Below are 27645 nucleotides of genomic sequence, written 5' to 3' on the forward strand. Positions count from 1 at the left end.
TAATCTTGTGTGACTAAGTTTTCTTTTCTTTTGTTAATAAATGTTTTAATTTAATATTCAAAATCTCCAAAAGTGGTAGTTGAATCTTTACTTCTGACTTCAGTACACATACCTTCTTGTGATAAATACAAATTGCAAAATTATTGTAATAATAGCCTGACCACGTTTCCCTTTGGGATTTGGTCAGCCCGGCAAATAGTACTTGCCATAGCATAACGTGTCATAGAATGGAGCTCTGAGTGTAGTACACAGTTTGTGTTGAAAGTATGTGGGGAAGGGAAAGAATAAAACAATCAAAGAAAAGTAGAAACATGGAGTGAATGAGTGAGAGAGAGATATACAGAAGGAAAAACTTGAGGTGAAAAGGAAAAAGTGAGAGAAAATGGAAGACAGTTGGACAGAGGAGAGACAAAGAATTAGACCAGGGAATGAGCAGAAGCCCATTTGAAAAAATGCAATACTTTTGTTTCTGTTTTGCCTGAGCAGATGTATGGAAGATCAGCCAGTAAGATATACTACCTTAAAAGTCTGGGATTAGAAAATGTATTTATTCCATCCAAAGCATATTTTGCAGTACAGAAAGTATTCCTTTCTAACATAGAATTGAATTTTAAGAAATTTCAAAGCTCTTGATTGGTAGCTTATTTAAATAACCAGGAGGGGAATTTGTCTGCTAGAGTGATGGACTTTGAGGGCCTTTCTTTCCTCTTATGTATGACATTGTGTACAGAGGTTTTTCTTTCCTCTGTATTTTAAGTAATGTTCATTTAAGTCTTCTAATTCAAGCTTCTTATTCTTTTGAAGTTCTCATCTGGATTTACCTCATCTATATATAGTTGTCCAGCCCCCACTTCCAAATTAATTTCTTTCGAGGCTGTAAAGCTTAAGCTTCTCTAGTCATTACTCATAGATTATCCTCTTTTCAATTGAGGTTTCCTCTAAAGTAAATATAGATTTATTTGTGTGTGGCATGGTAACTGAAACTAAACTGTGAACTAAATGTGGTTTGAAAAGTGCATTGTAAAGCCTTAGCATTGATTACTGTGGAATTATATTCTATTATATTGGCACTACTAGAATGATGTTTAAACTGCTACACCACCTTGTAATCTTTCTTAAACCTATTTTTTGACCATGCTTTTGGTCACCTATCCTAACTCTCACCATAGCTTGATGTCTGATCCTTTTTATTTTCCTGGGCATGTTGGGATTGTTTTCTGTGCTTGCTAAAGGTTCTAAATAAAAGCAAGTAGTTCTTGTACAACAAAAAAACAACTTGGATTTATATAGCGCCTTTAATGTAGATAAACGTCCCAAGGTGCTTCACAGTAGGTAAGCAAAATTTGACACTGAGCCATATAAGGAGTTAATGGGGCCAATTACTAGAAGCTTGCTGAATGAGGTAAGTTTAAAGGGGCATCTTAGAGGTAGAGAGGTTAAGGGAGGGATTTCCAGAGCTTAGGGCCTTGGCGACTGAAGACACAGGCACCAGTGGTGGACTGGGGATGTGCAAGAATCTGGAATTGGAGAAGAATGGTTATCTCTGAAGGTTCTAGCACTGGATGAGATTTGAGCTAGTGAGAGGCGAGGCCTGGAGTGATTTGAACACAAGGATGAAAATTTTAAAACCAAGGCATTTGGGTGAATGGGACTTGGTGGGAGTTAGGATTTGGGGAATAATGTTTTTCATGACAAGTTTATAGAGGATAGGCCGTGGGAGACTGACAAGGAGCATGTTGGAATAGTCAGTTCTAGAGGTACAGAGACATGGATAAGGGTTTCAATAGCAAATGAGTTGGGGGTGGGGGGGCTATGTTGAAATTGATGCGCTTACTACTGTATATACTCCTGTAAAAGTCGATCCCATGGCCTTTGGCCTAAAAAAAAATTTTTCAAAAATCTTGTGTAAAAATTGACTCTAGGTTTTCAGGGGTCAAACAACATTGTGATTATTAATTGCATACTGGTAATTACTATGGTTCATTAATTTCAAGGTGCGAGCAGAACCTTTATATTCTAGCAGCAATCTCCCAGTTGATCGACAAGACAAATGTGTTCACGTGATCTATCATGATGCCTTTGTGTAAGGGTAACAAGTATGCAGCTCAATGTAAACTGGAGAAAAAGTGAAAGAATTGATTAACGAGCATCAACAAAATGGTCATAGCATCTGCGGAGCCATCTGACTCTACGTCCTCAGGGAAGCGAAGAAAGATGGTATTTTAGAATTCAAGGGTGGTGCTCGGTGGTGCACAAGATTCATGAAAAGGCATGAATAAATACTCCCATCAGAAATTTCACACCTGCTACTTTCCACCGTTTTGTCATTCGACATCGAGCGAAGAATGTGTGTTGATTGGTCTGCATTGGAAAAATGGCTGAAATGAGCTTCTACACGCCAGCAACAAGACCGTTACCAAGATTGGTGAAAAAAATCATCCCTGGATGACTGGCCATACAAAGATGTGGTTCACAGTGGTTCCATCTTGTATGGCGGATGGCACAAAATTAAAGCCAATGGCGATATTCAACTGCAAAGCTCTCCCAAATAAAATTTCAGAAAGATGTTGTCGTCCATGTTCATGAGAAAGGCTGGATGGATGGTGGCAATTGCAAGAAATGGATCAAAAATGTGGAGTTGAGACCAAGAGAACTACGCAAAGAAGAATGTGAGGTGAGAGTGACTGCCATTGACATCAAGGCAGCATTTGACTGTGTGGCATCAAGGACCCCTAGCAAAACTGGAATCAATGGGAATCAGGGGGAAAACTCTCTGCTGGTTGGAGGCATACCTAGCATAAAGGAAAATAGTTGTGGTTGTTGGAGGCCAACCATCTCAGTTCCAGGACATAATTGCAGGAGTTCCTCATGTTTATGTCCTAGGCCCAACCATCTTCAGCTGCTTCATCAATGACCTTCCTTCCAAAATAAGGTCAGAAGTAGGGATGCTCACTGATGATTGCACGATGTTCAGTACCATTTGCGACTCCTCAGATACTGAAGCAGTCCATGCCCAAATGCAGCAAGACCTGGACAATATCCAAGTTTGGGCTGACAAATGGCAAGTAACATTCATGCCACACAAGTGCCAGGCAATGACCATCTCCAACAAGAGAGCATCTAACCATCGCCTCTTGACATTCAATGGCATTACCACCGCTGAATCACCCACTATCAACATCCTGGGGCTACCATTGACCAGAAACTGAACTGGACTAGCCATATAAATACTGTGGCTACAAGAGCAGGCCAGAGGCTAGGAATGCGGCAAGTAACTCACCTCCTAACTCCCCAAAGCCTGTCCACCATCTACAAGGCACAGTTCAAGAGTGTGATGGAACGCTCTCCGCTTGCCTGGATGAGTGCAGCTCCAACAACACTCAAGCTTGACACCATCCAGGGCAAAGCAGGCGCTTGATTGGCACCTTCCACAAACATTCACTCCCTACACCACCGACGAACAGTGACAGGAGTGTGTACCAACTACAAGATGCATTGCAGAACCTCACCAAGGCTCCTTAGTCAGCACCTTCCAAACCACAACCACTATCATCTAGAAGAGCAAGGGCAGCAGATACAAGGGAACATCACCATCTGGAAGCTCCCATCCAAGCCATTCACCATCCTGACTTGGAACTATGCCGCTGTTCCTTCACTGTTGCTGGGTCAAAATCCTGGAATTCTCTTCCTAACATCACTGTGGGTGGACCTACACCGCAGGGACTGCAGCGGTTCAAGAAGGCAGCTCACCACCACCTTCTCAAGGGCAATTAGGGATGGGCAATAAATGCTGGCCTAGCCAGCGACCCCCCCCATATCACATAAATGAATAATAAAAAAAAATCTGGAACATGTTCAAATCCCACCTTGTTGATGATGTAATCTGTGATGTGAGATGAACCAACGTGGCAGTTATTTCTGGCAGTCTTATGAGTGTAGTTCAGCACTTGGATGTGTGTATAAAGAAACCTGTCAAGGACAGTATGCGAAAGATAAAAGAATTGCATTTTGGAAGGCAAGAAAGCATTCACTAAAGGTGAAAATATGTGTGCACCCTCAATAGCATCATTATACTAATGGGTCGTAGACGTATGGAATGAACTTGATCCCAGTATTGTTGAAAAATTACTTCTAAAGTGGAATATCGAATGCCCTCGACGTTATCAAGGACAATTACTTATGTGTAATGATGCCAAAGTTACCGGTACTACCGATGATGATGATGAAGATAAGGAAGATCCACATGATGTTGTTATCCAACCAGGCTGTTGGGCCTATTGTTCGGTGATTCTGATAGTGATCAGAGTGATTTCGAAGGATATCAATGTGAAATGTAGCTAATTCATTATGGTGTATATTTAAATTGTGTTGGATAAAATATATGTTGCTTGTAATGTTAGAAAATTGAAATGAATACCTTAGTGTTGCTAGTTTTCACTTTATTCCATTGTGACGGTCTTTTTTAAGCCCAAATCAAGCACCCATGTCAATTCAGCAGAAATGTTACCTTGTAAAAGCCAAACCCCTGATTTTTAACCTCAAAAATTCAGCTTCTACACAAGTGTAAATGGTACTCCCAAATTTCTTACAAAATTTCCCTCTACCCAATTAATTTTGTGTATTGCATATGAATAATTTATATTTTTTGATCTATGCTTTAAAGCTGTTGATTACTCAACTTTCCTTACTTGGTCCCATGTTGGCTGATATTATTAACGATTGCCTTTCCTCAGGTACTGTCCCTCTCTTCACCTCAAATCTGCTTTCATAGAATAGCATACAATTTCTCAGAATGGTTAGAGCACAGGAGCAAGCCATTTGGTCTGTTGAGCCCAGGCTGGCTCTCTGAAAAAAGCAATCCAGCTAGTCTCACCTCAATGTTCCCTTTAAGCTCCATGACCGTGCAAAAATATTTAAAGAGCTGCGCATTTAAACAAATCACCCGCACATTCCAAAAAAAGATTAGAGGGTATGCTGTGCATAATCCCTGCCCTTTCCCTGTAAACATTACATTTTTTTTCTTTTCACCACCTTTTCAGGCAGTGCATTCCAGATCATAACTACTTGCCAAGAACAGTAAAGTCCTGCCACTCATGGGGGTTACGTTCTTGGAAAACATTGCAAACAGAAAATTTGCAAACAGTGAATATATTTTATAATGGGAGCTAATTAAGTTCCAAGCTTCAGAAAAATTGATACATATAGAGAATAAAAGACAAGAACAATGTTTTTAATAAACGTAAAAATGTTTAACAAAATAAATATATATACCAGTCACACTTATCTTTATTATCAGGTTCTCAAGCAGAATGTGATGGGCTTGGAGGTGAAGTTGTTGAATGTTTACCTGAAGGTGGAGGTACTGGGTGAGGTAGATGTTGATGTGGCAAGAGATTAAAGAAAAAGTTATTTTTGACTGCTTTGCCTTTTGCTTTTCAATCTTGTAAAGTTCTCGATAAGGAGCAATAGCAGTGTCAATCACTCTACAAAAGACAATGCTTCTTTCCATGTTTGTGTCATAGCCTGCCACCTGTTTTTTCAATTCTTCAGCTGACCTTATGAGCTCTGTCATTGTCCTGGGTGCAAATTGAGCCTTCTTAGGCTCTTCTTCCTCCTTCTCCATATATTCACTTGATTTCATCAGTTCCACTAATTCTTCCGTAAAGAGTTCCGTTTGATGAGACTGAAGCAACTCCTCTACTTCACCTGTGGCCAGGCCTTCAAATCCCTCCTCTCCAACTGGTTTTGCCAACTCAACAATCTTCACTTCAGCATTCACATTGGGGAATCCTGTGAAACCATTGACAGCCTCAGGCCAAACTTTTTTTCCAGCGGGCATTTATGGTTGACTCTGGGACCTTATCCCATGCATCCTTAATTATTCCTATTGATGTTAGGATGTTGAATTCCTTCAACAATCACGGACAGTGGTTAAAGGATTTGTTCCTATAATGTTGAGAATGTGGCCGTAACTTCTACAGGTGTAGTAAGTTTTGAAGGTTGCAATGACCCACTGGCCCATTGTCTGGATAAGTCATGCCAAATTGGGTGTAAAAACAAAATTTCAGCATCTGGATAGATCTGCAAGAAAGGGTGAATGTCGAGGAGTATTATTCAGGATAAGTAGGATCTTGTAAGACGAGTTTATTCTTCTCAAATAAGCCCTGACCTCATGCTGTAATCAATTTTCAAACCAGCCTTCAAACACTGCTGCTGAAACCCAGCACTGCTGTTAGCCTTCCAAAAAAACTGGTAGATGTGATTTATTTTTTCCTTTAAGAGCTCGAGGGTTTTCTGACTCATAAACCAGCATTGGTTTACACTTAAAACCAGCCACATTGGCACTTTAACCTGCCTTTTATGACTTTAAAATCAGGTGCTGCCATTTCTTCTTTGGATACGTAAGCCCTATTTGGCATTTTCTTCCAGAACAGGCCAGTTTCACCTGTGTTGAAGACATGCTCTGCCTGGTACCCTCTTTCGTCAATGCATTTCTGCAGCACCTTGGGAAACTCTCCTGCAGCTGCATGGTCAGCTAATACAGCCTCCCCCACCAACTACACATCATGCAGACCAAAACACTTCAAACCATCCTGTGCTGGCTGAGAATCCCCTGGAGGGTGAAGGAGGCCCCTTCTTCATTATCACCAGTAGAGTCAGCACTACCCTCTTTACCACCTTTTATGTGTTGGTACAATGCAAGTGCATTATTTCTAATAATTGGAAGCTTTTTTTCATGCTTGTGCTCTAACTACATGTTTAGTAACTTTAGTAAGTTTCTTCCAAGTGTGGATCTCCTACTTACAAAAGGTAACCTGGCAGGACGACTACCAGGAATACTAACACTGACCCTTATTTTATTATCAGACCACCTAATATACCTAATTGTAGATTCATTAACACTGTATTCCCTGGCCAACATGATAGCACTAGTGCTGCGTTTCAGCCTATCTAATATTGACACTTTTTTGGCACGTGTCATTACTTTTCTAGGACTTATACTGCTTGGATCAGATTCATTCATTTTTCAATAATGGTGACTTAAAGATTGCCCAGATACTGTACTGTACTATGGACACAAATGAAATCGTAACAACTATGAACACCCACATGCAAACACTCCAGAAAGCAACGTGGGTAGACGACCTATGTGCAGTGCACAACTTCTAATCTGGGAAATACGTCATGGGCGCCTTCTGTATCTTTTTTTAATATTAATTTCGGTGCTTTTTCTTTTTATGACTCCAACTTTTCTTGTTTTTCCCTGAAAACCACGGATGAGCGAACATCAGACCTGCAATCGGTGAAATGTTGAATGTAATGTTTTGTGAGGGTGAGTGAATTGATGCATGACGAAGATGCATTTGAAAAGAAGCACTTCCTCTTTACTGCCCTCCCTCTTTACTGCCCTCAAATATTAGCCCAGATTATGTGTTCAAGTCTATTGTGGGATATGAACCCAGTGGGGTATGAACCCAGTGGGGCATGTGACTCAGGTTAACTTGAGTCAGTGACCTGAAGGTCCTGAGTTTATGCCTGGTCCAAATTAGCCAACCTAACCTGACGTAGGAGAGGGGATTGCACAATTAGCATAAGTGTTTTTGGTCTATAGAAGGAGAAAAATTCAACAATGGTTGACTAAAAGCGATCCCTGAAGTGCTATTTGTGGAGCTATGCGTATACAGGTGACTGGATAATCTGTTTCAGTATTTTGCTTGAGACGTAAGTATTGATCAGGATACTGGAAGAATTCTCCTGCTTCTCTTTGAACAGTATTGTGATCATTTACATTTGGTTTAATGCCTTGCCTGAAAGATTGCACTTCACATATTGCAGCAGCCTATCAATGCTGCACTGAAGTGTCAGCCAAGATTATGTGCCTAAATTGTGCAATGGAGTTGAAGTTAGAACCTCTTGGCTTGGAGGAGAGAATGCTACCACTGAACCAAGGCTGATGGATCAGAGCAACCTAGTTTCAATCACAGGTTGAGATTGTTGATTCCAGTCAGGCCATGAATGGTACACCATAGTTGGATTCAGCGTTTCTGGGTTAGGAAAAGGAAACTACTGGCAAAATTCCTTCTCCTTCCAGTGACAGTTCCTGGAAGAGAGATTAGGCTCAATTGTGATGACTTCGTAGTTGAATGGCACGACAATATTCACGCCTTGGGTCACACACTTGAAAGATAGTCATTCGATTGATGTACTAGAGGGCTACTGGAACTCATAAAAGTATACAGTAATATGGTTCTGCTCCTTGTCAGCAAAACAAAAAAGAAGAGAATACTGGAAGCTACTTAGGAGCTCGAGGAAGAATAGTTAACAGTTAATTTGACAAAATATCACGGAAGCTGGAAATTTGAAATTAAAACTGGAAATTGCTCAGCATGCCAGACAGCAGCTGTGGAGATGAAACAGTTAACGTTTCAGGTTGATGGTCTTTCATCAGAACAGCAGAAACCATATCCCTGATGGTGACAATGATGATGAACAAAGAGACTAAACCAAAAGGAGAAAGACTAACCAAAAACTGTTAACCATCAAGGAATTAAATAAAACCTGTGGAATTGATAGGGTACAGGTAATGTTGCAGCAGTTCACAAGGCGTAAAAAGCTTCTGTATTTTCCTGAATTCAAAGCATGGCATTTTCACATTGTAAGAATGATTAATGTGTTTCTCAGTAATTATGGGAAGAAGAGGGTATTCCCTTACCTCTTTTCACCCTCCTTCAGGCAATAGTGTAAATTGTAGGGTTAACTAATTTAAATGAGAGGCATTCAGGTTGGCCTAGGGAAGAGGCAGAGACCTGGTGCAGAAACAAGTTTTATAAAAAGCTGCTTAAAGACGCAATGGAGAAAGCAGGCAACCCGGTAACAAGAATGGTAGCCAGATCATAGAGACTCCAGTGCCTGGACTTTGCTTTAAGTTTATTTTTTTTTTTACTGAAAACAATTCATGGCTTTATTTGAAATTTTGCTGAACTAAATGTATTTTTCCCCTTAGGGGCAAATGCGGTGTTTCACTTTTGAACGAAACAGAGTCAGTGGCCTGCTATTTGGAAAAAGAGGTAAAGTATTGACCATTGTTTTTGATATTGTTATGACAGACATTTGCTCAAAAATACCTTCCAGGAACTTTTTGTGGGTGTTGAAATTTGGACTCCAGCCATGTTCTGCATCTTTTCTATGTAAAAAAGTAATATTGCTGCATTTGAAAAATTGAAATGTAGGGATGTTAGTGATTCAAATGGCACTGATATACTTATCTCTCTATACCATGTTATCATTAGTAATACTATGATTAGAGATTCTCAAACAGTAACAAAATGGCATAGTTAATGGAATATTGGAGTTTATCTGTGATGAACTAGAAGAAGGGTTGCTGACTTTATGTAGAATAACTGCTGAGGTGTGAATCTCAAAACCCACAGCAAATCCCTGGATCTTTAGAACAGAGACACTTACAGCACAGAAGGAAGTCGTCTTGTCTATCATGTTCATGCCAGCGCTTTGCGAGAGCAACCCAGTGCTAATCTCATTGCATTGTGCACTTTCAGTAGCCCACGGCTTCCTTTGTTTCAAATATTTATCTGATTTTTCCTTGATGCAATGGTTTTTGCCTCAACCAGTTCCTAAGGCAAAGCATTCCGTGCTTCGAAATTCTATGTAAAGAAATTTCTCTTGATTTCTCTGTTTTAGTGACAATTTTAAATTGATGACCACTTATTTCAGACTCCATAATTAGTGAAAATAGGCTTTCCCTATTCACCCAATCAAAACCTTGATAATTAAAAAATGTATATTAATCAATTTCTTAACCATGTCTGTCCAACAATAACAACAATTTGTATTTAAAATTGCAGCAGGTTGGATATTTTTTTAACTACTTTAGAGAATAAAGAATTGGCATCTGGATGTGATAAAATTGGCCAAAATTGACATTTTAACGTTTTTAGTGGCCTCATGTAAAATTTGAAACAGTGCTTTGAGAGAGATGCTTCTGATACAAGCCCAAAAAGGTGTAGTGGTTTACTTCCAATGTTTATCTTCATAATAAGTAGGTGAGACTTATTTTGAGGTACCTTATTAGGTTTGAATAGTAATTTATTATTTAAATAACATAAATTCTTTACCTGGCTTTAATGACGCTCATTGACAGACAGTAAGGAACCTTGATTTGTACCCAGAAGTCATCTGGTGTAGTTTTTACTTTACAACTTATTGTAAAAGAACTATCATATTTTTCCTGATATACTGTGGGATACTTTAAAATAGGCTTATGTTTGTGTGTGTGTGTATGTTTCTGTGTTTGTGAATAATTTAAGTAAACTGCAGACTGTTAGACTGCAAGGTTAGAATCATCAAAGGGGTTAAGTGTAAAAAACAGGTAAATGAAATGCTAAAGGACAAGCTAAGTAAAATTAAATTTGCATTTTTAGTTAAGTGGAGAGACTATTGGCTTTTCAAAGGGACATGGTAAGATGTTTACAACCGGCAAAGATAAATAAGGCAAAGTTATTATGTTTATTTTTCCCAAAAGTGCTGGCTATAATGACAACACAAAAGATTTTTTATTCTGGAAAAAGGAAATTCCAAAGACAGGTGGAAACAATGGGATTTACAGATTAAAAAGGAGAAAATATATTTAAAGAAAGATGGAAAGCTGAATGGGGCATGGCAATGTGAGATCTTGACTGTGTGAAACAAACTTATGGAAAAAACCTCCAGCCGCCCTGGAGAAGTTTGCTGTTCTAGTACCAAGGTTGTGTTAAAAGCCTTTGGAGTTTCACTGTCGAGTGAGAGGAAGAGAAAAGCTGTGAAATACCTCCCTTACAGCAACTGGGGGTGCTTGTGGTAATCTTGCTGGATGTTTTATAGAATAATAATCTATTTTGGACTGTTGCCTGAAAGGGGTGTGTAGTTGGGAGTCTAGTTAAGCAGAAATTTTGGGAACTGTTATAAGACTAAATAACTGTGTAACTGTAATCTTGTGTGTGTTTAACTTTTTCTTTTCTGGGGTCTGCCATACCTCAAACCCCACACCTTGGCACTGCAATGCTCCAAACCCTCCCTACTGCCCCGAGGCTCTGATCCAGCACTCTCTCCCATGGCAGGTATGGGTTGACGTCATGGCAGCGCATGCACAATAAGCACCAAGGCTGCAAGAAGCAAAAAAAGTGAATAATCTTTTTAATGTGGACCAATATTTTCCATGCTATGATAAAAACAGAAAATTCTGGAAATACCCAGGAGATCAGGCACATATGTGGACAGAGAAACAGTTAACGTTTGAGGTCAATGATGATTTGTTACAACTGGAAGAAGGGAAGGTCTGTGGTGGAGTGGAGGGCAGGAATGAGTAGATAACAAAAGGGATGATAGGAGTGCAAAGTAAAAATCGGGTAATTGAACAAGTAAATGAATAACAGATGGGTCTAGATGAATTGTAAATGGCAATGTCAGAACCTGCTTTCTGAAAAATAGGAGCAGTGATTTTAATCTGAAGTTGTAGAACTCATTGAGCCATTTTACAACCTTTCAAACTCATAAGACCATAAGCCATAGGAGCAGAAATTAGGCCATTCGGCCCATCGAGTCTGCTCTGCCTTTCAATCATGGCTGATAAGTTTCTCAACCCCATTCTCCCGCCTTCTCCCCGTAATCTTTGATCCCCATACCAATCAAGAACCTATCTATCTCGGTCTTAAATACACTCAATGACCTGGCCTCCACAGCCTTCTGTGGCAACGAATTCCATAGATTCACCAATCTCTGGCTAAAGAAGTTTCTCCTCATCTCTGTTCTAAAAGGTCTTCCCTTTACTCTGAGGCTGTGCCCTCGGGTCCTAGTCTCTCCTACTAATGGAAACATCTTCCCCACGTTCACTCGATCCAGGCCTTTCAGTATTCTGTAAGTTTCAGTCAGATCCCCCCTCATCCTTCTAAACTCCATCGAGTATAGACCCAGAGTCCTCAAACGTTCCTCATATGTTAAGCCTTTCATTCCTGGGATCGTTCTCGTGAACCTCCTCTGGACCCTCTCCAGGGCCAGCACATCCTTCCGGAGATACGGGGCCCAAAATTGCTCACAATATTCTAAATGTGGTCTGACCAGAGCCTTATAAAGCCTCAGCAGCACATCCATGCATTTATATTCTAGTCCTCTCGAAATAAATGCCAACATTGCATTTGCCTTCCTAACTACCGACTCAACCTGCAAGTTAACCTTAAGAGAATCCTGGACTAGGACTCCCAAGTCCCTTTGCACTCCAGATTTCTGAATTCTCTCCCCATTTAGAAAATAGTCTATGCCTCTATTCTTCCTACCAAAGTGCATGACCTCACACTTCCCCATGTTGTATTCCATCTGCCACTTCTTTGCCCATTCTCCTAACCTGTCCAAATCCTTCTGTAGCTTCCCCGCCTCCTCAATACTACCTGTCCCTCCACCTATCTTTGTATCATCTGCAAACTTAGCCAGGATGCCCTCAGTTCCTCTATCTAGATTATTAATGTATTAATGAAAAGTTGTGGTCCCAACACTGAGCCCTGCAGAACTCCACTAGTCACCGGCCGCCATCCTGAGAAGGACCCCCTTATCCCCACTCTCTCCCTCCTGCCAGACAGCCAATCTTCTATCCATGCTAGTACCTTGCCTCTATCACCATGGGCTCTTATCTTACTGAGCAGCCTCCTGTGCGGCACCTTGTCAAAGGCCTTCTGGAAGTCCAAGTAGATAACATCCATTGGCTCTCCTTTGTCTAACCTACTCGTTACCTCCTCAAAGAATTCTAACAGATTTGTCAGGCATGACCTCCCCTTGATGAAACCATGCTGACTTTGCCCGATTTTACCATGCACTTCCAAGTATTCTGAAATTTCATCCTTAATAATGGACTCTCAAATCTTACCAAGGACCGAGGTCAGGCTAATCGGTCTGTAATTTCCCGTCTTTTGCCTCACTCCCTTCTTAAACAGGGGGGTTACATTAGCGATTTTTCAGTCCTCTGGAAAACCCCCCTTACTCCAGTGATTCCTGAAAGATCACCACTAACGCCTCCACTATCTCTTCAGCTATCTCCTCCAGAACTCTGGGGTGTGATCCATCTGGTCCAGGTGATTTATCCACCTTCAGACCTTTCAGTTTTCCTAGCACCTTCTCCTTGCTAATGGCCACCATACTCACCTCTGCCCCCTGACTCTCTTGAACTTTGGGGATGTCACTCATGTCTTCCATTGTGAAGACTGATGCAAAGTACCTATTCAGTTCCTCCGCCATTTCTTTGTTCCCCACTACTACTTCTCCAGCGTCATTTTCCAGCGGCCCAATGTCCACTTTTGCCTCTCTCTTACCCTTTATATATCTAAAAAAAACTCTTGCTACCTTCTTTTATATTACTGGCTAGTTTACCCTCATATTTAATCTTCTCCCTCCTTATTTCTTTCTTAGTTGTCCTCTGTTGGTCTCTGTAGGCTTCCCAATCCCCTGGTTTCCCACTGCTCTTCGCTGCATTGTATGCTTTCTCTTTAGCTTTTATGCTGTCCCTGACTTCCCTTGTCAGCCATGGTTGCCTCATCCTCCCTTTAGTATGCTTCTTCTTCCTAGGGATGAATTTTTGCTGTGTCTCCCAAATTACTCCCACAAACTCCTGCCATTGCTGTTCCACTGTCTTTCCTGCTAGGCTCATCTCCCAGTCAATTCTGACTCATTGAAAGGCGAGGTGCTGTCCCTCATTGAGTGTCATTGCAACAGTGTTGGAGGCCAAGCCAGTGTGGGTGTAGGATGGAGAATTAAAATGGCATGTGACGAGCAGCTCAGGTCGTGCATGTGGACTGAATGGAAGTGTTGAGCAGGTGATCGTCCAATCTGTTTCGTTGCCTCATGATAGAGGAAATTTATTGTGGGGTAGCAAATGCAGTCTAGTGAAATGAGAAAAGGTATAAGTGAATTACTCTTTCACCTGGAATAAATGCCTGGGGCATTTGATAGTTGCCATGGAAAGGGGAGCAGGTATTGGTGGTAATAGAAGAATGGACCAGGGTGTTGCACAGGGAATGGCACCTTGAAATGCTGAAAGGGGAGAGGCAGATGTGTTTGGTGGGAACATTGCTCTTGAGATAGTGGAGAATGATCTGTTCAATGTGGAGGATGCTGGGAAAGCTGAGGACAAAAAGGGCCCTATTTTGTGTCTGGGAGGAATGGGAAGAAGTGAGGACAGAATGCCAGGAATGAAATAGACTCCGACAGATGCCCTGTCAACCACAGTAGAGAGGAATCCACAGTTAAGGAAAAAGGCAGACATATCGGAAGCATTGGTGTGAAGGTAGCATCATCAGAACAGATGTGATGGAGGTGAGAAAAGCTGTGATAATGGAATAGAGTCCCTGCAGGAAGCAGAATGGGAGGAAGTGTAGTCAAGGTGGCTACAGAAGTCAGTGGGCATATAGTAGATGTTGGTTAACCACCCATCCCTGATTGACAACTTCCTTTATTTTCTTTCCTTATTACCTGTTTACACTTCCATCCGTGAGCAGATGGCTGGGAAACAATCGCAACAAAGGTAGCAAAAGAACCAAAGGTAACATGAGGGAAACCTTTTTTTACACAGTCAGTGATTAGGAATGCACTGCCTGAGTAAGTGGTGGAGGCCGGTTTGAGGCCTTTCAAAGAGGAATTGGATAATTATCTCAAACATTTGCGGGACTATGAGGAAAAGGGAGGTAGTGAGACTAACTGATTTTCTCTTGTAGAGGGCATGCAGGAATATGAAGGGCTGAATGGCCACTTTATGTGCTGTAAATATTCTGATTTAAAATTGGTGAAGGGAGAGTCATCCGGATGGACCATGTGAAGCCAAAGGAAGGGTGGAAATTGGAAGCAACGTTAATGAAATTTTTTAGTGAGAGCAGGAATTAGTTATCAATGTGCTGGAAAAAGGTGAGGGAGGGGACAAAGCATGTTCCACATATGCCTGAAAAGGCAGACATAGCTATGCGGGTTCCCATAGTGACACCTTTCATTTGGAAGAAGTAAGTGGAGTCAAAGGAGAAGTTGTTCAGTCAGATGGCAGGTGGTGGTGAATGGAGATTGGTTGGGCTTCCATTCAAGAAAGTAGCAGAAGAGATTGTTCTGTTGGGGCGGAGGTTTAGTGGGGCTGAATGTCCACGGTGAAAAGTAGAAGGTAAGGGATAGGAAATTGGAAAAAATTGGCTAAAAGAAAAAAAAGAAAGACTTGCATCTATATAGTGCTTTTCATGACCACTGAATGTCTCTGTGTTTTACAGCCAATAGAAGTATTTTTAAAGTGTTGTAATGTAAGAAAAGGGGTAGCCAATATGTACACAGCAAACTCCCACAAATAGCAATGTTATAATGACCATGTGATTTTGAATATTTGCTAGGACACCAGGGATAACAGCACTGCTCTTTTTTGAAATAGTGCCATGATTCTTTAACATCCACCCGAACCGGTAGATGGTTTCATCTGGTTTAACATTTCATCTGAAAGATGGCACCATCAACAGTGTAGTCCCCCCTTGGCACTGCACTGGACTGTCAGCCTTGATTTTTGTACTCAAGTCCTGGAATGGGACTGAACCTGGAACTTTCTGACTCAGGCGAGAATGCTACTAACTGAACCACTGATGAGTAGTGGATGATATCAGAAGAGTTGAGATTTGGTTGGAAGACACCAGATAAGGGAAGAAAAAAATAAGAGCTAAGATGGGAAGAAATCAGTTCCTTAGGGCAAGAACAGGCCAGAACTGGGTCAGCCAGAGCAGTACTGTTTGTGGATCTTGGGATGGTGATAGAAGTGGGCTGTGTGAGATTAGGTTGCTGTGAAGTTGGGGGCTATGGTGGGAGTAGGGGGCGGAGGTGGAGATCTCTAGAAAAAGTAAGGTCAGTGATAGTCTGGGAATTGATAGCTCAGTGTCCATGGTTGGGGCTGGGAGGAAGAAATATCAAAGAGTTGCCATTTCTGCCTTTACAAGGTAGAGATCTGTTCGCTAAACAACAACAGTACTGCCCTTCATAACATTAAACTTTTATTGTCCTGGCCAATAATCCCTCAACCCACATTACCAAAACAGGTCACAAATGCTATTTGTAGGACCTTGCTGTGTGCAAATTTGACTGCCATGTTTCCAACATTACAATATTGACTGCACTTCAAAAGCACCACATTTGTTGTTAAATGCTTTGGGATGCCCTAAGGTTGTACAAGGTGCTATGTCAATGCAAGTCGACCTTTATCTTGCTTTCTTTACTTTCTTTATTCCTCTACTTGGTTTTTTTTTGTAGCTTCCTTTCTTGCTCTTGCTGATCTTTTTTTCTTTTCTGTGATTTCTCCCAGGCCATTAATTTGTTTTCAAACAAAAACAAAAATAGCTGGAAAAACTCAGCAGATCTGACAGCATCTGCGGAGAGGAATACAGTTAATGTTTCGAGTCCATATGATTCTCCATCAGAACTAAGGAAATATAGAAATGTGGTGAAATATAAGCTGGTTGAGGTGGGTGGGACAGGTAGAGCTGGATAGAGGGCCAGTGATGGTGGAGGCAAAGAAGAGATTGCCAAAGATGTCATAGACAAAAGGACAAAGGGGTGTTGATGGTGGTGATATTATCTAAGGAATGTGACATTAAGGGTAGAAAGCAGGACAAGCAAGTGACAGATGGCCCAAGTGGGGGTGGGGTGGGGGGAAGGGATCGAAATGGGCTAAAAGGTGGAGGTAAAATGATAGATCGAAATGAATTTAAAAATAGGTGGGAAAAGAAAAATATATTTAAAAAGTTATAAATTATTGGAAAAGGGGGATCAGAAAGGGGGTGGGGTTGGAGGAGAGAGTTCATGATCTGAAGTTGTTGAACTCAGTGTTAAGTCCGGAAGGCTGTAGAGTGCCTAGTCGGAAGATGAGGTGCTGTTCCTCCAGTTTGCGTTGAGCTTCACTGGAACATTGCAGCAGGCCAAGGACGGACATGTGGGCATGAGAGCAGGGTGGTGTGTTGAAATGGCAAGCGACAGGGAGGTCTGGGCCATGCTTGCAGACAGACCGAAGGTGTTCTGCAAAGCGGTCACCCAGTTTGCGTTTGGTCTCTCCAATATAGAGGAGACCGCATTGGGAGCAGCGAATGCAGCAGACTAAATTGAGGGAAGTGCAAGTGAAATGCTGCTTCACTTGAAAGGAGTGTTTGGGCCCTTGGATGGGGAGGAGGGGGGAAGTAAAGGGGCAGGTGTTACACCTTCTGCGGTTACATGGGAAGGTGCCGTGGGAGTGGGTTGAGGTGTAGGGGGTGATGGAGGAGTGGACCATGGTGTCCCGGAGGGAACGATCCCTGTGGAATGCTGCCAGAGGGGGTGAAGAGAAGATGTGTTTGGTGGTGGCATCATGCTGGAGTTGGCGGAATAGGCGGAAGATGATCCTTTGAATGCGGAGGCTGGTGGGGTGATACTTGAGGACAAGGGGGACATGGTTCTGGGAGGGAGAGGAAGGAGTGAGGGCGGATGTGCGGGAGATGGGCCAGACACAGCTGAGGGCCTTGTCAACCACCTTGAGTGGAAAACCTCGGTTAAGGAAGAAGGAAGACATGTCGGAAGAACTGTTTTGGAAAGTGACATCATCAGAACAGATGCGACGGAGGCAAAGGAACTGAGAGAATGGGATGGAGCCCTTACAGGAAGCAGGATGTGAGGAGCTGTAGTCGAGGTAGCTGTGGGAGTCCGTAGGCTTGTAATGAATATTGGTGGACAGTCTATCACCAGAAATTGAGACTGAGAGGTCAAGGAAGGGAAGGGAAGTGTCAGTGATGGACCACGTGAAAATGATGGAGGGATGGAAATTGGAAGCAAAATTAATAAATTTTTCCAGATCCAGACGAGAGCGTGAAGCGGCATCGAAGCAGTCATCGATGTACCGGAGAAAGAGTTGTGGGAGGGGGCCTGAGTAGGACTGGAACAAGGAATGTTCCACATACCCCATAAAGAGACAGGCATAACTGGGGCCCATGCGGGTACCCATAGCCACACCTTTTATTTGGAGGAAGTGAGAGGAGTTTAAGGAGAAATTGCTCAGTGAGAGAACAAGTTCAGCCAGACGGAGTAGAGTAGTGGTGGATGGGGATTGTTCGGGCCTCTGTTCGAGGAAGAAGCAGAGAGCGATCAGACCATCCTTTGTTATAATTGTCATCGATATTTAGAAACAGACTTTGATTTGAAAATGCTGTTGTATTGTGGTGTTGCAAAAAATAAATTTTGAAAGAAAGCAGTTTAGTTGTGCTGCATTTTGAAACTTGCTTATGCCCACAACAAAATGGGAGTAGTATTGTGGGAGGGGATAGTATTGCTTATCTTCCTTACAAGAGCAGAACTAATCAAGCTGCAGGAGTTGGAGGTAGATTATTGGACTGGTAACAATAGCATGATTTGAACAATAGCTACTGCTAGTCTGATTTTTTTTGTTTTATTGATTTTATTTAAATGGAAACAATAATTCACCACTCTTCAATTTTGTAATGGTTACAATGAGTTGTCCATATGCAAGTGTATTACTGGATTAATCTGTCCTGTTTTAGAATTTAGCAATACTTTGGTTTAATGATTATAGACATAATCCAGAGACTACACCCCTGTTGATAACTACCAAAGCTTGCCAGGCTAGAGTGTGTTTTTAAAAATTCATTCTTGGGAAGTGGGCGCTGCTTGTGTCATGCTCCAATATATTATGAACTTTCAGACCGTACTTAAAAAATTTTGAATAAAAACTTCACTGTTAAAAAGGCTATTGCAACCCATGTGACTTTTGACGTTACAACTCTATTCTATCCTGAGACTCAAGCAAATGCCTAATTAAGTATGGACATCAACAGCCATCCAAGAAATTCACACATCCCTTTGTTTAAGGATGGAATGTCAACAAAAAGACTATAGTATTCCAGCTGGCTTGTCTTTCTAGTTCACCATGGACAAGACACATTGAAACTCAACGTGTGTTAGACGAATATGAATGAGTCCCCATAGACCTCCCATTGTAATATGATGGTCTCTCATCCAAACCTTGACTGGGTAAATTTCAGAATGTCAAATGACAACACAGGATGTTAATCAACCTGACCACCCACCTTATTTGGAAAGGGACATGGAGGAGACAGCCATGTTTGTTGCCTGCTTTTAAAACAGTAAGAATCAGCTCTGTAGAAGCTCTGTGGAAGCTTTCGAACCAGCTGCAGTCAACTAAACAGCCACGGTAATAATACCTTGAAAGTGGAAGAAGGACTCTTTTCAACCGATTCCAGCTTCAAGTTCACCTGAGAACCAACTTCCTGGAAATTCAACTACAAGAAGCCTCTCAGTTTACTGAGAAACCTCTGCTTACAAGACCTTCGCTCCAACCAAAGCATCAGCTTATTTAAGAAGCTACAGGCCTGCTATTAAAGAGACTGAAATAATCCCAAGGTGTCATTGTATTTTTTTTAACTTCTTCTGTATTTAATCTTGTGTGTTGTAGTGTGAGTGAGTGAGATGTCATTTTTTTTAGACATTTGAGGCAAGTGTGTGATAATAAATAACTTCTATTTTTAAATTCACAAAAAGATTGCTGTTGGAATTATTTAAACTGGGACAATCACTCTGAGGATAAGAAAATACACACACCTTACATAGAAAAACACTATGATCATAAACAGTAAGAAATGTAAAATTTTGTCTGAGACACTGGCAAGGCCAGCATTTATTGCTAAATGCCCTTGAGGAGGTGGTGGTAAGCTGCCACCTTGAATGACTGCAGTCCATCTGGCATAGCTACTCCAACAGTGCTGTTGAGTTAGGGAGTTCCAGGTTTTGACCCAGTGACCATGAAGGAATGACGATACATTTCCAAGTCAGGATGGTGTATGAATTGGAGGTAAACTTGGACTGTTCCTATGTGCTTGCAGATGGTAGTAGTCACATGTTTGACAGGTACTGTTGAAGAGCCTTGGCAAGTTGCTGCCTTGCATCATGTAGGTGGTACTTACTGCAGCCATGTTCTGCTGATGGTGGAGGGAATGAATGTTTAAGGTGACAGGGTGCCAATCAAGTCATCTTCTTTGTGCTAAATGATTTTGAGTTTCTTAGTTGTTGTTTCAGTTGCACTCATCCAGGCAAGTGGAAATATTCCATCATGCTCCTAGCTTGTGTTTTGTAGTTCATAGAAATGCTTTGGGAAGTCAGGAGATGAGCTAGTTGCTGCAAAATACCCAGCCTCTGACCTGGTCTGCTACAGCATTTATGTGACTGGTCCAGTTAAGCTTCTGGTTAATAGTAACTGCCCAGGATGATGATAATGCGGGGGTGGGGGTGGGGTTTGATGATGGTAGTGCCGTTGAACCTCAAGGGGAGGTGGTTAGATTCTTTCTTGTTGGTGATGGTCATTGTCTGGCACTTGTGTGATGTGAATACTAATTGCCAATTAATTGGCCTAAGCCTGAAAGTTGTCCAGGTCTTGAAGCATGCAGGCACGGACTACTTCATTATCTGAGGAATTGTGAATATAACTGAACATTGTGCAATCATCAGTGGATATTCCCACTTCTGATCTTACGATGGAGGGCAGATCCTTGATGAAGCAGTTGAAGCTGGTTTGGTCTAGGACACTACCCTGAGGAACTACCGCAGTGATGTCCTGGGCTGAGAAGATTGGGCTCCAACAACCACAGTCATCTTTCATTTTGTTTGATATGACTTGAACCGGTGGAAAATTTTCCCCCTGATTCCAATTGAATTCAGGTTTACGAGGATTCCTTGATGCCAAACTTGGTCAAATGCTGCCTTGAATTCAAGGACAGTCACTCTCCCCTCACCTCTGGAATTTAGCTCTTTTGTCTATGTTTGAACCAAGGCTGCAATGAGTTCTAAGGGCTGAGTGCTCCTGGTGGAACCCAACCTGAGCGTCAGCAAGTGAATAAGTGCTGCTTGATAGCACTGTCGACAAACCTTAGGATCCAGATTATCAAGCTCGCAGCAATAATTTTATTTGAATTGTGGAATGTTACAGTGATAAAGGAGGGAATTCGGCTTATTGCATCTGTACCAGCTCTTTACAAGAAACTATCCAATTACACCCACTCCCTCACTCTTTTCCCCAATTGCCTTGCACTTTTATTCCCTTCAACTATTTATTCAGTTACCTCTTGAAAGTTACTACTGAACCTGTTTCCACCATTGTGGCAATGTTCTCTAGATTTTTGTAATTTGCTGTATAATGAAGAAGAAGTGTTTCCACATTCGACTTCTGGTCATTTTGCCAATTGCCTCAAAGCTATATTATTTGGTTACCTTTTAACACTGGAAACAGTTTTTTCTAATTCTATCAAAACTTCATATATTTGAACACCTTTATAAAATCTCCCCTTACCTTGCTTTAAGGGGAACATTTCCACCTTCTCTAGTCTCCCTTTATAACTGAAGTCCTCCATCCTTGGTACTATTTTTGTATATCTTCTCTGCACCCTCTTGAAGGCCTTCCTAAAGTGTGGTGCCCAGAATTGTCCACAATACTCAAGCTGGAGCTTAACTAATGTTTTATAAAGGTTTACATAACTTGCTTTTGTACCCTATGCCTCAAGCCAAGGGCTGTATCTAATGTCCTTTTTGGAAGGAAATCTACCATCCTTATTTGGCCTGGCTTCCATGTGACTCCAGATCCATAGTAATGCGGTTGACTCTTACTTGCCCTCTGGAATGGCCTAGCAAGACACTCAGTTCAAGGGCAATTGGTGATGAGTAATAAATGCTGGCCTTGTCAGCAATGCCCACATCCATGAAAGAATTTTTAAAGAACTATCTAGTGTTAGGTGTGATTCCGCAATTAGGCAGCACTTGCTGAATAATCCTAAATGCACTAATAGCTACACTAACAACCAATTTAAGATAATCAGTCAAACTCGTAACGTGCCTCATCTGTGCTTGCTAGAAGTGACATTTACAGACAGGGACCCATTCTCTGCAAACAAAAGGAGTATGTTCAAGCCTTGCTCCTTTTTGGAATTACCTGGGGAGCCTGTAGTTTCCGGTTTTTTTTTCCATTGCAATAGCTCGGCCAGTCAGAGTAACTTGCCAACGAGTCAGCATCCTTTCCTCCTCTAGTATAAATTGCTGTGCGTGTTTGAAATTTGGCATTCTTGCTTTTGCCCTGTTGAGTGCAAGATGGCATCGTATCTCTTTTTTTCAGTAATATCCTTAGAATCTGTGCATTCCAGGACTGAGCATGGCTTTAGAACTTGGTTTCAGTTTAGGTTGTTCGTTGCTTATTGTGAGGGTGAATTTTTGTGAATACCTGTGAATGACCAAGAAAAGATAGGGCAACAGTGCACATCTTTAGATTATGCATCCTCTGCTATTCTGTGGGAAGTGAAATTTAATGTAACCTTTGTGACAATTTTGATTTCTTTTTGTTTTTTTGTGTGTTTGGCAATTTTCATAGTCATTTTTGAATACTTATTTTCTGTTATGTAGGATGGTTTTTTCTACTCCTTGGTCTATGATCCCTCACAGAAAACACTCCTTGCAGACAAAGGAGAAATAAGAGTGGGTTCTCGATACCAAGCAGATATTTCAGACATGCTGAATGAAGGTAAGAATGTTATTTTGTTGCACCACATGAACTACTATCTTCAAGAGGGAACAGCATTGTATTTGCGCAGCTCATAAACCTAATGACCAATTTAATTATATAACCAGCTTAATTTTGAGAATTCCAGTGCTACTTTAATGCTTTAAAATATTCAAATATAATGTTTTATATTGTAAAATAAGACTAATATTTTAGTGTTATTGAGATAATTAGAAAAGTGTAGTAATCGTTTTTGTTAATGTCATGCGAAAGAAATTTAATGAGTTTCTAAAACAATTTGTTGTGTCTCATTGATGTGACGTGGGTTTGTATCTGCAATTTCCCCATATACCTAGTGACCAATCGTTTGAGTGGCACTAAACAGATGCCAAATATTTCTCTGCAGGGAGGGAAAATGGAAAAAGTTGTAATTTCTACCTTCCAGTTACAGTTCCACATTTGAAAGAAGTATGGGAGCAAGTATGCCACCTTCACGCTTTCTTGGCTGTGCAAGCTTGCATATTGCAATTGCATGTTCTCAGTTCTCCATCCCGATCTGAAATTCGGATGTAGCAATCTTAACAGCCCTCTGTCTACCCCCTCTCCTGCACTAACAAAATGTTAGCTTCCAGTCAGCTAATCAAGAAAAATAGTTGTCCCTCAGTTGTGCAGATACAGATTTCTTATCACCTTTAATCATTTTGTGTTTATGGAAGCTATGAGATGGAAAATGTACATTCTTTTGAAAGTTGCTGAAGTAGCTGTGTATTCAATCTTTAAATGATTAATCTTTTATGTAATCAAAACAACACAAAATTCTAAGGAATATTCTAGCAATATGAAGAGTACATGAATCACAAAGTTAGTATGCAGGTACAGCGAGTAATTAAGAAGGCTAATTGAATGCTATCCTTTATTACGAGGGGAATTGAACATAAAAGTAAGGATGTTATGCTTCAGTCATGCAGGGCACTGGTGAGACCGCATCTCGAATACTATGTGCAGTTTTGGTCTCCTTATTTAAGGAAGGTTGTAAATGTGTTGGAGGTGGTTCAAAGGAGGCTTACTAGATTGATACCTGGAATGAGTGGGTTGTCTTATGTGGAAAGGTTGGACAGACTGGGCTTGTTTTCACTGGAGTTTAGAAGAGTGAGTGGTGATTTGATTGAGTATGCAAGATCCTGAATGGCCTTGACAAGATAGACTTGGAAAGGATGTTTCCTCTCGTGGGTGAGTCCAGAACTAGGGGGCACTGTTTTAAAAATTAGGGGTCACCCTTTTAGGACAGAGATGAGGAGAAATTTTTTCTCTGAGGGTTGTGTGACTTTGGAACACTCTGCCTCAGAAAGCGGTGGAGGTGGGATGATTGAATATTTTTAAGGCAGTGGTAGATAGGTTCTTGTTAGGCAAGGGAATCAAAGGTTATCGGGAGTAGATGGGAATATGAAATTCGAAACGCAAGCAGATCAATCATTGCCTTATTGAATAGCGGAGCAGGCTCGAGGGGTCGAATGGCCTATTCCTGTTCCTATTTCTTATGTTCTTATATTCTTATCAACTTCTTAACAACAATATGAAACTATGTTTTTAACTATGTACATTGAATTTCTGTAACTCCCTTTTATAGCTACAGATTCTACCCAACTCCTACTCCTATGCTTCCCCCTCCCCAAGTCACTGTTAGATGGGACTCAATCTCCCACATTGTTTTCAGCCCTTAGGGAAGATGTCTTGGAGACATGAGGGCTTTCTTGTTTTCCTTGGAGGACGACATCATTAGCAAAATGGGACAGCAACTTGCCAGCATTACTAATAATCAGAAAGTAGACTTCAGGACTGTTGAACTGTAAGGATTGTAGAACCTTTGCAATGAAAGAATGATGCTAGAGAGAAGACTGAAGGATATCAACCTTTGGACTGGAACTAGAAGAGAAGAAATTCAGACTCTGAGGAATCTTCTTTTCTCTCAAAGCACACTGGGGAAAGACCTGAGAGGACGAATGATCTTCAACTCCAATGAAGGCTCTAACAATTGTTTCTTTCGCTGCTGTATCAAAGAAGAGAAAGGCATTGAAGATCTGAGATTTTAACAACAAAGTTTCTGTAAGCATTTCAGGAATCGAAGAAGAGATGAGTTCCTAATGGTATTTTGGAACGAATGTGTTCTTTCTGTAGGCAGTGGCAATGTTGTCATACTTTTCTGTATGTGAGGCTGCTCTGCCATAAGCAATGGGAAGGATATTTGAGGATATGAAGATAAGACAACATCATTTTCTACAGTGGGATGAATCGCTTTAAGACAATATAAAGACAAATTTCTTGTAGAGAAGTTTCTTGGAAACAAGTTCCCTGTATAATAGTTTCTTATATGGGATTCTGCAGCTTTAGAAACTTTGAAAGTTCTGCCTCAGGTTATGTGCAAAAGAACAGCTTTAGGGGGAAGAAGACTTTCAGCTACAATTGATTTTCACCCTGGAAACAGGTGCTACTAACTCTTTGGTAGTATGATCCTCTATGGACTCAAGCTTGGAATCAAGCAAGTCATTCGCCTAGGAAGATTCTTCATGGTCAGCCAGCAATGGAATAGGTATTGCATTGGTAAGTTCAGTGGAATAAAGATCTGAATGCTTCTTAGCTACTAGAAACATAGCTGACTCTTTTTAAAAAGACAGAGACTTTGTACGGTGCGTCTGTCAGTTGAAATGACGGACCAACTTCTAGGACCTCATCATCCAGCAGACCACTCAGTACTGCAACAGTCTTTTCCTCATTACTTTCTTCAGGAAAGAGCTAGCTCGGGTCAAACACGTTTTCATGTCTTTTGTATCTGCCACCTCTGGCCCAGCTTTGTAAAGAACTGAGCGATGCACAACCTCGATATCCACCTGGGGTCAAATGGATGGTGTCTCTGCGATGGAAAGAAACTTACTGCTGATTGAAGAAGCCGCCTCAGCTACTGTGGGTTGAAATTTTACTGGTTCGACATAAAACTTCGAAGATCGTTCCATGAGAGGCATTGAGTTATTCAAATACTGGTTATCAGTTGTTTTTTACCAGAATTCCCAGAAGTATACCAACATCTCTACCCAATAAAGATGTGCATTGATTGTGAGCAACATAGAATCAGCAATCTGTCTGTCGCCCCTTGTAATGAAGAGGAGCAATTATCCTGCTTTTGGTACTTGCTTTAGACTGGTTTATTAATATTATATATAAACAGGTTACAGACTAGGTATGTTGTTCCTGAGTACAGTGTGTTCCATCCCCTTTCTCTCTCTCTCTCTCTCTCCCCCACCCCGAGAGAGAGAAAGTCTAGCACATGACAGCTGATGTCAATGCCACCTCATCATCTACGTCACTCATTAGCATATGCATTCCACTAACCTATTACACTACAGTAATGCCGTTGACGTCAAGGGGTGATGGTTAAATTCTCTTTTGCTGGAGTTGGCCATTACCTGGCACTTGTGTGGCATGAAAGTTACTTGCCACTTATCAGTCCAAGCCTGAATGTTGTCCTGGTGGACATGCACATTTACATGGACTGCTTGAGTATCTGAGGTGTCATGGATGGTATTAAACACTGTGCTATCATCAGTGAACATCTCTACTTCTGACCTTAACGTTGGAAGGAAGGTCATTGATAAAACAGCTGAAGATGGTTGGGCCTAGGACACAAGCCATTGGAATTCCTGCAGCGATATCCAACAACCACAACCATCTTCTGTTGAAGGGTCGTGTGGACCCGAAACGTCGACTCTTTTCTTCTCCACCGATGCTGCCAGACCTGCTGAGTTTTTCCAGGTAATTCTGTTTTTGTTTTGGATTTCCAGCATCCGCAGTAGTTTTTTGTTTTTACCATCTTCCTTTGTGCCCGGTATGACTCCAGACAGTGGAGAGTTCGTAAACTTAAAGCGTATGGGTTTCATGCCTAAGTAGATCAACCAAGGCACCGCACTATTTGACTGGATAATGCTAACTGCCCCAGATATCATACAGAGAATGGAAATTATGGCACCCTTGGGTGATAATTTTGTCATACCATCAAATTTGACTATATATGCAATTCAGACATTCTGGGAATCAAAAGGCCAACTTCAAGGGAAATGAGAGTAAAGCTTAGATAAATTAATTGGGAAATCAGTGAAGGACAAGTGGAATATGTTTCCAAAAGCATACTGATGAAATAACACAATAAATGTATATCTAGGATTGACAAGTGGAGGCTGAAGGAAAATCATCCTTAAATGGAACAAAACAAGCAAGTGCAAAAAGGAAGAAAAATGAAAAACCTGAGGAAAATGAATAGAAAAATATGAAAGAGTGTGCTGAAAAAGAAAAAAAAAAATTAATTTAAATAACACCTTCCACAACCTTAGATGTCCCAAAATTCTTTATGGTAAGTTAAGTACTTTTTGAAGTAAACCCACTTCTGTAATTAAATGCGCAAAGCAAGGTCCCACAATCAAAAATGCTTTAATGACAAGATATCAACGGTGCAATAACTCTCCTCTTCTTCTCTGAATTGAATCTTTTATGTCCACCTGAGATTGACTGCCTCATCCGAAAAATGGCACCTCCCTCATTGCCCTGCAATGTCAGCCTTGATTTTAGTGTTCAAGTCTGAGAGTGGGACCCACAAACTTGTGACTTAGATGCAAGAGTGCTTCCAACTGAGTCTCAGCTGATCAGAGAGGGAAAGTGGAACCATGAAATGAGCATGGCTGTAGATGTAAAAGTTTTTATAGTGAGAAATGTTTTCAGTACTGTAACAGTAAAAGGTTGGTCCAAGATAAGAGGTAAACAACCTAAACTTAAGTTAGTTAATATGCCAAATGATTACTTTCTCAATGCACTTACTAGGGAAGATGTAATATAAGTTGAATTAAAACTGAGAGCTTTGAGGAATGACGTTTGAAGTGGTGGCCCTAATTATAAAGGAGCGGATAAATATCCATGATATCACTTTTCCAAAAACATGCCACAACAAACGCAGGCAATTGCAGACTCACCAGTCATGCAACAGTATTTTGTAAAATTGTGGAACCAGCAATCGA

General features: G+C 41.1%; 1 protein-coding gene across 1 annotated transcript in view; it reads left to right on the forward strand.

The window, feature by feature from the left end:
• Positions 1-27645, forward strand: part of mta3 (metastasis associated 1 family, member 3) — a 262123-nt gene that overhangs the window by 74296 nt on the left and 160182 nt on the right. Inside the window, exons 5-6 of the mRNA XM_078557154.1 lie at positions 9005-9068; positions 22492-22609. Coding sequence (XP_078413280.1) covers positions 9005-9068; positions 22492-22609 — 182 coding nt within the window. The remainder of the gene's footprint in view (positions 1-9004; positions 9069-22491; positions 22610-27645) is intronic.

This window comes from Cetorhinus maximus, chromosome 14 (genome assembly GCF_964194155.1).
Source record: "Cetorhinus maximus chromosome 14, sCetMax3.hap1.1, whole genome shotgun sequence".
Taxonomy (NCBI): Eukaryota; Metazoa; Chordata; class Chondrichthyes; order Lamniformes; family Cetorhinidae; genus Cetorhinus; species Cetorhinus maximus.